The sequence below is a fragment of the Eutrigla gurnardus genome (genome assembly GCF_963514095.1).
Source record: "Eutrigla gurnardus genome assembly, chromosome: 12".
Classification (NCBI taxonomy): domain Eukaryota; kingdom Metazoa; phylum Chordata; class Actinopteri; order Perciformes; family Triglidae; genus Eutrigla; species Eutrigla gurnardus.
The window spans coordinates 23,698,477-23,712,239 of NC_139926.1; the positions used below are offsets into that span (position 1 = coordinate 23,698,477).

Consider the following 13,763-nt stretch of genomic DNA (forward strand, 5'->3'; position numbering starts at 1 on the left):
AGGAGGGTTTTGCATGGAGACGGTCCAGGAATGTGTGTGTGTGTGTGTGTGTGACACACACACACACACACACACACACCAAGAAATGTGAGCTACAACACCATTGAGCTTCTGTTCAGTTAAAAAGAAGAAGAAAAGAAAAGGCAGAGGTGTTTTATAAGAGAGTTTGTCTAGTCAAATGAGAATTTGATCACAATCTGACGCCCTCTGCCTCGTTGCAGGTCTGTGAGTTTGGCAGAGAGGAAGAGAGAGAGAGCGAGAGAGAGACTCCCATAAAATGCTCAACATGCCTGAGACTGCCCTCTGATGTCACTGGGAGAGCGAGAGGGGGGAAGAGAGAGAGAGAGTGGGAGGGGACCAGAGGAACAGAGGGAGGGAGAGAGAGTGGCAGCCGGAGGGCAGAGCGAACAACATCAGCGAGATAGAAACACAGAGAGGCGATAGAGTGAGAGACACTGTGAAAGACAGGGAGGAAGAGAGAGAGAGGGGTGAAAGAAACCAGGTTGCTCCGCTGTATTTTCACAACACAGTGGACTTTACGGCTCTGCTCAGTCGCACTTTTCTGGCTCCGAACGCACTTTTCTCTCTCTAGATACTGTAGGCTTCACACTCGCTCTCCGGAACGCTCCGCCACCGGACAGCACGGCTCAACTGATGGGTGAGACGGCTCTTCCACTTCTGCAAGCTGTTTGTTCGGATGGAGTGTGTGTGTGTTTGCATTGTTTTAATGTGGCGTTGGTTTGAAAAGGATTCATTTTTCACTCGCGACTTGTTTTTATTGTCTTTAGTTGGCGTGCATCCATGTGTTTTATGTAGACTGGCTTATCCGATGTGTGTTTCACGTGAGGAGAGAGGGAGAGGAGCGGTATGTATCCGTGTGTTGGTTTGTGTGGGCGTGCAGCTTTGAGTAGTGGCAGTGTTTATTGAATGGTAGTGATGTATGGGAGAGTCTCAGTGCAGCCTCCAACTGAATGGAGCAGATGGCGGTGGCTGTCTGTTCCTCCACACAGCCGATTGTGTACATGCATGTGTGTGTGTGTGTGTGTTTGTGTGTGTGTGTGAATATGCATTAAAGTAAGTGGTTTAAACCACCAAAAAAAAATCCTATACTGATTTAAATGCAAAAAAAACAACAAAGAAATCAGCTTTCCTTCTCATTTCAATCATTCAATAATAAGTGGTGGTGACCATGTGGCTCCACGCCTCCACGTCTTTGCTTTCTGTACGTCTGTCACAATCACACAGTGATGGAGCTAATATATACCTGTTCATGACTTGATTGGCTTCTTACGATGGCTTGAGTCGGGGTGGGGTGGGTGTCGACTCGCTCACAGAAGGAGAGAGCGAGGGATGAAGAAAACAAAGCGGCGGTGACATTACAGTCCAACAAGCGACCTCGCCACAGGGGATAAACATCAGCACACTCCCATCCTGAACCCGACGGCACAGCATTCAACACGCCGTGTGTTGAAATGCTCCACACCATTGGTCCTTCCTCTGTCTCTAGCCCCGCCCCTTGTCCCCCCTCCTGTCCAACCAACCCCTGGCCACAATCCCGCCGGTCGCCATGGCGTTTGCCTCCCTCCTCTGCTAGCACCTATGTCAGCGACCACTACTACTAATCCACAAGCTTTTGTTTCCGTTTACTTTTGAGTGTCGAGCGTGTGCACTTTGGTCCTCGTGTGCCTAAACATGCGTGGGGTTTTTGTCTGAGTGCAGAGATGCCCGGTGGGGCGAGGAGCTCCCCCCCTCTGGGAGTCCTGGTCTATAAATAACTCCCTCTGTGTGATCCATGATGATCGTGAGAGGAGGGACGGGGGGGGGGGAGAGATTGACGGGATCAGAGAGCGATGGCTAAATAGACGAGGGACGAGAGAGGCTGACATTTCACCAGCTGGAGTTCACATCATCGTGCCTGCAGCGGGGAAACCTCGCAACTCCATGGGATTTCACCAAAGTAAACACTATTTCCCGTCTGGAAATCAACAGCGTTTATCTTCCTTCCGCCTCTCATCTTTAATGGCCCTTCATGGCTTTAATGGTCCTTTGGCTGCTTCACATTTAAAAACACATTTAGAGACCACTGAATACTTTTTATAAAAAGAACACGTGATTATGTGCTGACATTTTAGATGCTTTTCCTTTTCTTGAAAGGATCAAAATGCAACGTAGCATGGGGACATGTTCAGCTTTGCCTGCAGCTTTGAATGTTTGCATTATAATGCCCCGCTGCTGTCACGGTGAGTCAGCTTGTGCTGCCGCCTCTCCTCTCATTATTACCTCATGCCACATTCACGGAGTGCCATCGTTGTAAGCCGGGCTGGTTTACTCCACAGGTGCCCCCCCCTGCTGGGTCGCTGTATACCGTCCTGTTTATCTGCTGCCATTCACAAAGCTTTGATTATTGTAAACGTGTGCTTGTGGATGGTAATTCAGCGAGCTGCTGCTGTTGTTGTTGTTGTTGTTGTCGTACTGCACGAGTGCTGTGATCGTGTGGCGCCATGACCAACATCCGTCACTCACTCGTTACAAGAGATGCGATTTAATCACAATAAGATGAATTTCTATTATCGGAATAATCGTAAATTTCACTTTTCTAGCTCGCTGTCGTCGTGGAGAAGTGATAAATAGAGTCTGATTTACCACAGATGTGTGCTATCAAACCTTCTTGACAGCCTCAAAATGATCCAGAGCAGAATCGTGTTAACTAATCAGTTCAGTGGGAAAAGTCTGAACAGTTTAGAAATGACACTCAATCAGAGCACAACAGCAGCTTTTGATAAATGTTGATTTCAACCGGTATCATGGTCCAATTCTGCAAAGTCTGAAACGGCTCCACGAGCCTCTGAGCCAAAGGTTTCCCCCCTTTTCGTCACCAGTAGATATAAAATCACTTTGGACACGCTGAGGTTCTAGTGATGAACGTGTGGTTCAGGTGCTGACATGTAGAATACACAGAGGACATGGGAAGGTTCCTGAACGCCTCGGTGTGTAGCCGGCGTGACAGGGTGGCAGACGGCTGTGGCACTCAGTATATTAACGTGCCAGCCAGCAGTGGTTAGCCTTCCCCCTTCCTCTCCATCCCTCAGCACTTCATCACAATGTAATAAAACATACATGTACTTTATACTGCACATGGAAACACAAAAAAATATACTTTTGTGCAAATACAGTTAGTTTTGTCACGTGCCCGTCTAATAAACCCAACTCTCGTGCTCGTATCTCAGCAGGTGAAGCTGTGCAGGTTTGGTAACGATGTGATTCAGGATTATATCCTGATAATTATCAAAATAAAAGCACTAAAAATGGCACTTAAACATCCTGGAATCGCCGCGTTAAAACAGATAAGACATCTTTTTTTTTTATGAAAAAAATATATTTTTTTAACTTCTCTACCATGAAAAAGAGAGAAACAGCTTTTTAAAATCACTCGTGATGATATTTGTGATTATCCAGACAATGGAAATTCACCTCATCAGCGTGTTTATTTTTATTTTTTTCACGATTATTCGTGATAAATCATATCTCATCCCCGGCTCAGTCCACCTCCTATTAAGGAAACAAATGTAGTTTTGGTGACTTCCTAAATATCCCCCTTTGTAAATTATTGATATATTATTAGCTTGGTTTCTAGTAAAATCTGCCAAAAATATCCCATTAAATATTCCCAAAAGGGCTGCTTGGATTGTTGTTGTTTGTGAAAGCGTGGAAGCAGCATGTGTAGATTATTATTTAGTCGTTTTGAAGTGGGATCGTTATTTGTCTGTGAACACAAACAGCCTTTGTGGAGCCTGTTGCTCTGTTTACTGAGTGAAGGCACTTGGGGGAACCGTACATAAATAGCGTGGGGTCCGGAGTGAGTGCGAGGCCAAAGTCCAGGGGCCCATTTAGAAGAAACATGGACGCCGGGCTCTTCCCGTCAAGTCTGTATGGGAAAACCTACAGTAAAAAAAAAAAAGGCGTTAATTGAGGTGAAGCTCCACACATGTATGTCACCGTAGCGCTGTGGCCCCTGGGGCCCAATGGGTCCTAATAGAGTTCTCGGTTTTGAAGTGCACTGACCCAACAAGAGGTTTGTTTGTGTGTTTGGCCTCGATGTTTACTGCTTATTATATGTGTGGCTGGACAGTTGACGGGCATGCGTGTGCACAAGCATGCATTGAGACGGGACGGGAGGTGACGGCGGGGCTGACCGCTTACCCAAGCTTTGTTTGGACAACACGGATGATTGGCTCCGAGCGAGGAGGACAGAACGGTGGCGTCTTCTAATGAGCTCCACTTTCTATACGCTTTTTTATCGCGTGTTTATCTGGAAGTGGCAAACATACACGTTTGTAGGTCGGAGGTCCAGGGATCATTTTAACACACACAGCTTCCCCGTCGCTACACCACTGATATTTAGACTTCAGAATATTTATCAAAATGCAGAATAAACAGCAACTGACTTTTATGAGCATCAAGAACGGCGTGTGGTCGGATTATCAACTATTTCATCTTTTCAAAATAAGAGTCCAAACAGAAAAATAGTCACTCCTAATGTCCAGCTTTCAAACAAGTCCTCACAAGTATAGTGACACACACACACACACACACATATGCACCAGTGCAGCAGCACCAGCATGTCTGGCCCGGCCACACCCTTTTCCTCCTCTCCACTGCCGTCCCGTCGGGTGGTGTAACATTTCCCCCCCTGCACTCAAAACCTGCCCGGTACCAAAGATGTCATTGGCTGTCTCAGCAAGTAACTGCAACTCCATCAGCACCTCATTGGTCACCGGGGACGCCCAGGACGTCCGTGATAGGTGGGAGGGGCTCTCCGCTGGTTTAAGGGTATTGATAACTGGCAGAGAGGGCTTTGGCGTGGTGGAAGGTGGTTCTCTACGGAGCATCGACCCGGAATAAGACAGAATGATACACAGGAGGCTTCGATCTTGAGTTCAGATATTATTTATTACTATATTTATGACTTTTACTAGTTTATATTACCTTAGCCTGCACGTACCATCTCTAATATAGACATTGGACAATATGAAAATGCCATGTTTATCCTGGCCAAAAATGCTTAACACCATAAAAATATACTGGAATCTCTTTACATTTTGTGGAAAAACAAATATTTTTCAAAAAATAAAAAACAACAATAATCTTGAATAATGTCTCCATGCTTGAATAAAAATGTGAATTCAGGCTCTATTTTTCACTTGACTACCATTATGACAAGCTAGACAGTTTATTTAAGTTACTTTTGTGAACATATTTTGTGTTTTTACCCATCCTTAATCTGCCACTGCCCATTTTAGACAGAAACATCAAGCCTGTTTCAAGTTTAAAGACCGTGTTTGCGTTTTTTCTTGTCATGTTGTCTTGTTCCTCTACTGGTTGTGTGTAAGCTGCTGTGTTGTTTGCTTGTTTTGGAGAAATAATCTGATTGCACTAATACTCTTTTTTGGTTTTGCATGTCAGCCATGTTGACGTGGGGATTTTGCGTTCTGTGTTTGCTGTTAGTATCCATGTTTCAACAGCCTGTTCTTCTTCACGGGATTATTCAGAGCAGAACACACGGCCTGTGACACAAAGTGGTTTTGTATATCTGGAGCTTTGGTTTATCTTTTTTACAGCGGTGACATTTTAACTTCTTGACTTGACATTCGTAGGGCTCATACCTGTGACCTTTTTATTTTAGGATGCTCACCCTGTGTGTTTGTGCAGAGTGTGTGTACTTGTGTGTGTGTGTGGTTGTCTATATCCTCTCTGATGTGCGATGGCACTGGGAATCCATCATCTTCAACGTCACACAAACATACAGTCCCACCGTCAGCATTGCACTTACAGTAAGCAGAATGTAGTGTAGCTCCTGCATACACACACATAGACACACACGCATAAACACACACACAAACACACACGCACAAATACACACAATAAGTCGGTATGCGTGTCAGCAAATCCCCCGTGGCACAACTCATGTTGCAGGGGGATTGTTTTCGCTCTCCGCTGCCATGTTTCATCATTCTACCTGCGCTTGCTCTATTTTCCCCTCATCTGTTTACACAAACACACGCGGAAGTGTGCGTTCAGGACTTCTCCACTCGATGCTCTTACCCGATGTCTACAACTCTAAAACAGGCTCAACTCCCCTCGTTTGCCTTCAGCCGATATGTAGCGAGTGTTCATGAGTCTCATTTGGATCAGAGAGGAATGAAAGGAAACCTTTTTGGACCTTAATTCATTTGGAGAACAAAATGACGTTTTCTTTACTAACTCCATCAGGATACATGTGTGTGTTCTTCATGTGGTTGATTTTCCACAGTTTTAAGTCCACAAACCTGCATTGTAAGCATTATTTTGCAGCCCGTTCTAAACAAACTTTCCTTTTCTCTCTCCTCCTCCTCTTCCTCCTCCTCTTCCTCCTCCAGTGGACGTGAGCACGGCAGCACTGCCCATGCAGGTGCCCCCCACCGCCACAGCCATCCTCCCCATGGACCTGCGCGTAGTGGACCACTCCCACCACCACCACCACCACCATCACCAGCAGCCCCCCTTCGGCCTGGTTCCCCAGCCCCACCCCACGCCGCCCGTCTCCTCGGCCTCCGAGCCGGGCCGCGGGCCGGTCATCAGTAAGTAGTGATGATTCCTTCGAAGTCCCTAGCGCCATTATTTTTTATTTTTAGGACTATTTCGGTAACAAGTCCCTCATTTTTCACTAGAAACTTTTTATGATAACTTTCCTTTTATGAGACGTTGTATAGTGGGAAATAAACACCATGTATTGTTGTACTTTAATGTATTTTGATGAGCAGTATAGTGTTTCTCACGGTAACCTGCACAGACATGAACATAAACACCACCCCCAGCCTCCAGACGCTCTATTCTGGTCTTGAAAACCTCTCCCGCAGACCACCAGGAGCAGCAGCTGCAGCAGGAGCTGGTATCCCTCAAACACAAGCAGCAGCTCCAGAGACAGCTCCTCATCGCCGAGTTCCAGCGGCAGCACGAGCAGCTGTCGCGGCAACACGAAGTCCAGCTGCAGGAGCATGTCAAGGTGAGCGGACGGGAGGGCACGGGGCCGCAGTCAGCAGAAACGCAGCCCGTGAAGGACGGGAGGGAGGCGTGTGCATGTGTACACTTAGAGTGATGTGAGTGTAATCTGATCTGATGGCAGTGTTTTTGCTGCTTAGTCATCCCCATGGGAACCCTGGCCCCAATAAAACCAACTGTGTGTGTGTGTGTGTGTGTGTGTGTGTGTGTGTGTGTGTGTGTGTGTGTGTGTGTGTGTGTGTGTGTGTGTGTGTGTGTGTGTGTGTGTGTGTGTGTGTGTGTGTGTGTGTTATTGACGCACTTTGCTAGAAAGCCTCGCTAGCGTTGCCACGACTACACAGTCGGCCAGTGAGGATGGGTATGAAAATAACCGGTGTGTTCTCCAGTCTCGCGGCTAGCATTTAGCATATTTGACTGTTTTTTTTTTAAGAACAGCTAGCTAAGGAAATAGTTGATTCTCTCCGGTAGTCCGTGGTTACAGCTCGTCACAACAATGTCTTCTCAAGTCTGCTCGTCCCGTGTGGTGTCCTTTATCTTCATCTTCTCTGTCTCCTTGTACTTTTATCTCCCTTCCATAGTCTTGTGTCTCTCTCCACCAGCACCAACAGGATTTGCTCGCGCTCAAGCACCAACAGGAGCTGCTGGAGCACCAGAGGAAGATGGAGCGGCAGCGTCACGAGCAGGAGATGGAGAAGCAGCAGCGGGAACACAAACTCCTGCAGCTGAAAAACAAGGAGAGGGGGCAGGAGAGTAAGTAGCAGCGAACCCGGAGGAAATGTAGAGTGACCTGCAGTGACGTGAACCAGAGCTGTCATGACCTATCACACATTCACGTTCCCATCGCCTCGCTGCTGCCAACATCTGTTGTTGCCGTGGTGATGACCATGTCACATTACCACAGCACCTGTCCTCGTCGCCACGGCGATCAGAGCAGCCCGAATCTCAGAATAAGAGGGTCGAGAGGAGCAAGACATTCAAGTGGCACACCTCGTTTTTTTAAATTCTTTTTTTAATTTAATTTGTTCTCTTTTTTTCGAGTGATGTTCCTCAAACAAAATGACAGCGATGACGTCAACGCAGTCTGTCCCCTGACTACATCCACTTTCATATTTCTTTCTTGCTTTTAAAGGAGAATTGTGTCTATTTAAAAATGATACATGATAACATTGTATTCGTCAAACTACTCGCTGAGAACGAGTCAGAAACTCAAGCAGTTTAGCCAGATTATCTAAACCACTTGATTCAGCGATAAATCAAAAGCGTGCCAGAAATGTTTTGGTAATAATCCCTTGTTGCGTATGAAAACGGTTTTGGCACAACTACAGTGAATAGGAGGAAGTCAGAGATGGATTAGGAAGTGGATGTGAAAATGGTGATTTACAACGGGCTCACATTTTACACTTCCCCTTTTTGCTTTTCCAAATAAGTTCAGCTATTCTGGAGAAATGTTTACAACCTCATTTTTTAATTTTTCAATGTTGCCTCATTGCTAAATCTCAGCAATTAATTTGGTGTGTAAAAGCGACCATGAGCCATGGCACTAATGGCCAAACCCATGAAACCAGAGTCGTTCTTTGTCATCATTAAGGTTTGAGAGCTCTGATGCTACGTTTACTGCAAAGTGCTCTCTCTTGGACTCACAAACGCCGTCCCGTCCACCAGCTTTCACACTGTTGCATATTTTCCTCAGGCAGAAGGAAATAGTGTCTGTTTCTTGGAAGTAATTGCCTTTTTTTTCCCCTTGTTCCTGTAATTGTTTCATACCACAAACAGAGGAGGCCCATAAGTCTGCTACGTTAATCGAAAGAAGGAATTTATATGAACTTTTCTTAATGTGTGACTCGTGTGTTTGCATCCGCTTGAAGGAGGACTTTTAACGGGTAAAAACGGGGCGGAGCGGCTTCCCTTCGTCATTCACGTGAGCCACACACGGTGTAAATGGATTAAAACGGCTGCTAATGAGGAGAAAATGACTCACTTAAACCCTTAATAACGCCCACAGTCACAAAGTTCACTCGCAAGTATGACGACAGAGATGTTTTCCTCGTTAATCCGTGCAGTAAAGTTAATCAGTCATCAGGACTGCGTTTTATTATGATGATTGGCTTGCTTGTTTGTTTTTTTATGGAAACGCTACAATGTGGTTTCTCAAAAATCCATTTTGAATATACTCAACATTTAGATATTTTTTCTCTCTTCTCGTCGGTAAAGTCGGTTTCCTCCTCCGTTCTCTGCCGGGGCGAAGTGAGCCTACAAGTTTGACGTCTGTGGAAAAGAGCACTGGGTTCGTAAACAGAGGAAGCTTTGTTAAGTACTGCAATAAATCGCATGGAAGGCAGTCTCATAAAAGCCAATTTCCTTCAGTGGCAAAGCAGACATATAAAGGATGTCAGCGCTTGAAGCGGCGTCGTGATTTAGGGAGCCCATATTAGCCGTTGTCACATTCACATACTGTATTTACCGTCTCTCTCTCCACACATCACCTGTTATCACTCTTCCTAGAAAAACATATTCTCACAACACCCTCCTTCACCTTCATCGCTCCTTCCTGCGTCTCTTTCCCTCTCTCATCCACGCCTCTCCTCCCCGGACGATTCCTCGCTGGCTGTGAAACGAGGGTGGTAATTGAGGGGAGACCGGCAGCTGAGTGAACCTTACATGCTGTCATCTCTGTGGAATTCCAGTGAAACTGTGATGCAACACTGAGCGCTCTGCATGTAGATACAGAGCTGTCGGAAGTATGGACGGATGCTTGCTGTGATATTCATAGTGTCACATTCTGGACAGGAAGTACAGTCGGGGGAGTGGAGCAAACGCAATACTGGAAGCAAGGTGTTTTTTATTATGAGGCAATGAATAAATAAAACCTCTCTCTCGTCTCCGTCAGGTGCAGTCGCCAGTACAGAGGTTAAGATGCGACTTCAGGAGTTTGTCCTGAACAAGAAGAAAGCCCTGGCTCAGCGAAACCTAAACCACTGTCTGCCCAGCGACCCACGCTTTTGGTATGGGTGAGTGTCGCAGCCCACCGCTACAGAACCTCATGGCTCGGGATGTGACGGGTTGTGAAAAGGTCACGCGAAGGTCACGTTTCTCCACAATTCCAATGTGCATCTCATTCATCAAACTCATTTCATTCGATTTGTTTGGTACGAGGAAGGAGGCGGAGCTTTCTTGTTGTGTGTGCAGCTCATTATGTCATCGAACCGCCCAGAATTTTCTATAGCAAGCATCATTGTCGAATCTAAAAACTGATTTTTAAAGAAAGAATTCATGAGCTCGGTATTGTAAAGTTAGTTCATATCTGTAAAAAATACTTCTATGCTTAACTCCCACACTTAAATCTAAGAGAAAAGCTGCATTATGAAGCAATCTTTTCACTTAAACCTTTTAGCGATTCATTAAATTTGACGTTTTTCAAAGAACAAACATTCCAAACCTTTAGATTTCATCAGCATTTATTGATTTCTTGTGGGTTTTTTTATAAACCTTTTCATATCTAAGCAAAAAACAAATGCCCACAGGTATCAAACATAAAAGCGGCAATTATTAGCGGCATAAAAGTGCACTGTCGTAAGACGTTACCGACGGCAACGAGTCCTCGCCAGTCGCCTTGAAACTGCGGGTGAAGACGCTGATGGAGCTCCGTTTTGGAGCTCGGTGATTGACGGCTGGCTCCCTTTGAGGTGTCTGTGCGTTTGAAGTGGGCTGAGAAGAAGAAAAGACAATGGCATCTCTCACGCTTTAAATATTTGAAGAGGTTTGAAGCAGTCAAAACATTCCTGCCAAGGCACCAGACGATGGAGGAAAACGGTTTTCTGTCACAACCATCGCTCGTTTCTTTACTCTCCTACCTGTTTGCTTCCTCCTCACTTCGTCAGTACAGTTTTTTTCCCTCTTTAAGCTGCATGTCGTCCTGCATCTCCTCCCCTGCCTCTGTTTTATTTCACCCACCCTTCAAAAAGAAGAGCAGAGGATGCTTTCAGGTCCCTTTCTCCCTCCTCTTTATCTGTTCTCTCCATTCCACCCACATTTTGCCTTCCGCCGCGTCTTTTAAAGTGTTGACCTTGGGGAGGGAGACGGCAGCTGGCTTTATTGGTGTGTTTAAGGAGAATCGGGTAAGGTACAGTAGATATACAGCATGCATTAATATTTAATATTTGCTTCTTTATTTCCTTGCAGAAAAACCCAGCACAGCTCTTTGGACCAGAGCTCTCCTCCCCAGACGGCGATGTCGGCGTACACCCACCCGATGCTGGGCACATACGACTCCAAGGACGACTTCCCCCTCCGCAAAACAGGTACAGGACTCCTCACATCCATATCCCTCCACCTCTTAAAAACAGGTCCAGAGGGGAGCCCTAATCTTCCTCTTTTCTTCCCCCTCCACTGCATTTGCAAGTGAAATGGCTTATTGGGTTTCAAAGTCAGGCAGATGAACCAGGAGTCAGCCGCCGGAGGATTTAAAGGAGCCCCTAAAATAGTCTTAAAAAAAAGATATGAAAAAGTTATTTAATGAGGTCTTTTGAACCATTCTGATGTAAATGAGGGTCGGTGGATGAGTGGAACTCTAAATTAAAACATTAGGAACCTTAAACGAGAAAAAAAAAAGATGTTTAAAGGAATAGTTCCACATCTTGAGAAACATTTCGATGGAAAATTGAAGCTAAATATGAAGCTGGAGGCCACAGCCTGTTAGCTTAGCTTAGCATAAAGACTCAAAGTAGGAGAAAAAACATCTTGCCTGGCTCTCTGACACATCAAACGTTGGCTCAAACTCCAGAAAGTTATCGTTTGCAGTCATGAAATAGTCCTAATTTATCATTTTCCTCCTGGTTTCAAGGTCTTACTGTGAATAAATGTGGAAATATTCAAGTATTTTAGCCGTTCTTACTCATTTTCAGCCTTGTGCTTCATCATTTTGTGTAGGGAAAAAGAAGATTTTTTTAAGCCAGTTGGCTATTCTCCTGTTTTTAGACATTAGCCAACACATTGAGGCAAAGTCCTTCACGGACGTCACGGATCACACTGTTTAACAAAAACAAACCCCTTGACTACGCTGAGAAGTGTCCTAGGAAGCACGTAAAATTAAAAAAAAACCCTCACCGTGTCCTGACTTTTGGATGCATCACACTTGTTATTTCTCCCTCCTTCTGTCCAAGTCAAGTACGGCCAAGCTGTGATTGTTCACTTAGCGTGAGCAGCTGCCTTGGCAGTATCGCTGCCTGCTTTCACAGCTGGAGGCCCGGCTCTGTGTATTCTGCACCCCTGCCCACCTGCTGTGAGCTGGAAGACAGCAATGATTTGTCCTGGCACACGACCTCGGGACACAAAGTTTCAACTGTCAGGGACACCGGAACGGCGATTTGGGATTCTTTTTGTGGTGCTGAGAAAAGTCACCGTGCAAGAAAATGTCTTTTTTTTTGTCTTTGTGTCAGCGGTGAGGAGAGGCAGAGAGGGAATACTGACATTTGAAGGACTGTCCTGTCAACGGTCAACAGTGAGCAGGCAGACTCTGGATCAGATTAGAAGGGCGCACAGAGATGAACTTGTCTCCGGGAAGGAAGTGAGCGACAGTGGTCGCCACAGTTGTGCGGCCGCTCTGACGACAGGAGCCGTCACACATGACGTTTTCTTTTTTGCCCCGTGGTGATGACCCATTTTTTTTTTTTTTTTTTTTTCTGGTCAATGTATGCGTGTAAATGTGCAACGAGAAGCGGAGCGGAGCGTACAGTACATTCCAACAGGGGCTCATTGTTTCCGAGTGTGAGAGGCTCTGTGATAATGCAGAACACAGAAGGCCACTCTGAAACGCTGTGGCAGGAAGTCTGTGAGGCCTTCATGACAGACGCAGACTTGTCATGCTGACCCCTTTGTCCCTCACTATTTCACAAACTGTCACACACACATATATATACTCCCACACCACTGCTGGACGTGTAAACCCTGCAGGATATCCACACACAATATAGCACTTTCATGTGCTTTATTTAATGGCACACATCTTCTCATCATTTTGACGCATGTAATTCAGTGCAGAGGACAGTGAGTGAGCGCTACCGGATCTCTCACTAGAGAGCAACACAACAGCCTCCTTCTAAACCCGAGACCAGACTGTGATGTCAGAGGAGATGACTTGTGTGTAGTTGGACTTGATGGACGACCGTATCCACTTCCAGCTAATATAAGGTGCTCAATATAGAACTGACCCTTTTGCTAAACCCCGCCGCGCCGCTGCTGCTCCATCGAGCCGTTAGAGATACAACCACGCTGTCATTAACTGCACTCCCCGAAGGAATATTATCTCGTTTTTGGGGCGATTTCAGAGAGAAGTGGACAGAACGGTCTACAGTAGACTTAGAATGATCTTTATTGATCCCTTTGGGATGACTCCCGCAAGGAAATTGGATATCCAGCAGCTTACAAAAAACTTAGTGAAATAAATATACAAAGTAAACAATAAACTCTTAAAAGTAGAGATAAGAATACAAGTAAAGAAAATAACAATAAGTTAATTGTAGAGCACTGTATAGAGGATGGATATAAATAAGTATGTATTATTATACAAATTGATTCCACAGTGAGTATCCACGATGTCAACCTTAATTCTTCAGTGAAAACAGGTTTAAAAGATGAAGATGGAAGCTACAGATCAGTGTGTAAGTGAATCACCTCATCAGCTGGTCATCCAGACAGAAGAAGGGTCAATTCAGAGCATGCCTTCTCCT

General features: G+C 45.5%; 1 protein-coding gene across 5 annotated transcripts in view; it reads left to right on the forward strand.

Moving 5' to 3' along the window:
• Positions 1–13,763, forward strand: part of hdac4 (histone deacetylase 4) — a 109,740-nt gene that overhangs the window by 54,449 nt on the left and 41,528 nt on the right. For 3 of the 5 annotated variants that reach the window (XM_084022827.1, XM_084022828.1, XM_084022831.1), the window contains 5 exons: positions 6,417–6,617; positions 6,897–7,042; positions 7,617–7,788; positions 9,926–10,046; positions 11,218–11,336. In XM_084022827.1, the coding sequence (XP_083878953.1) occupies positions 6,417–6,617; positions 6,897–7,042; positions 7,617–7,788; positions 9,926–10,046; positions 11,218–11,336 (759 nt within the window). Of the gene's footprint in view, positions 1–395; positions 659–6,416; positions 6,618–6,896; positions 7,043–7,616; positions 7,789–9,925; positions 10,047–11,217; positions 11,337–13,763 lie in introns of those variants that run through there. The other 2 variants (XM_084022830.1, XM_084022829.1) reach the window with 2 other exon arrangements.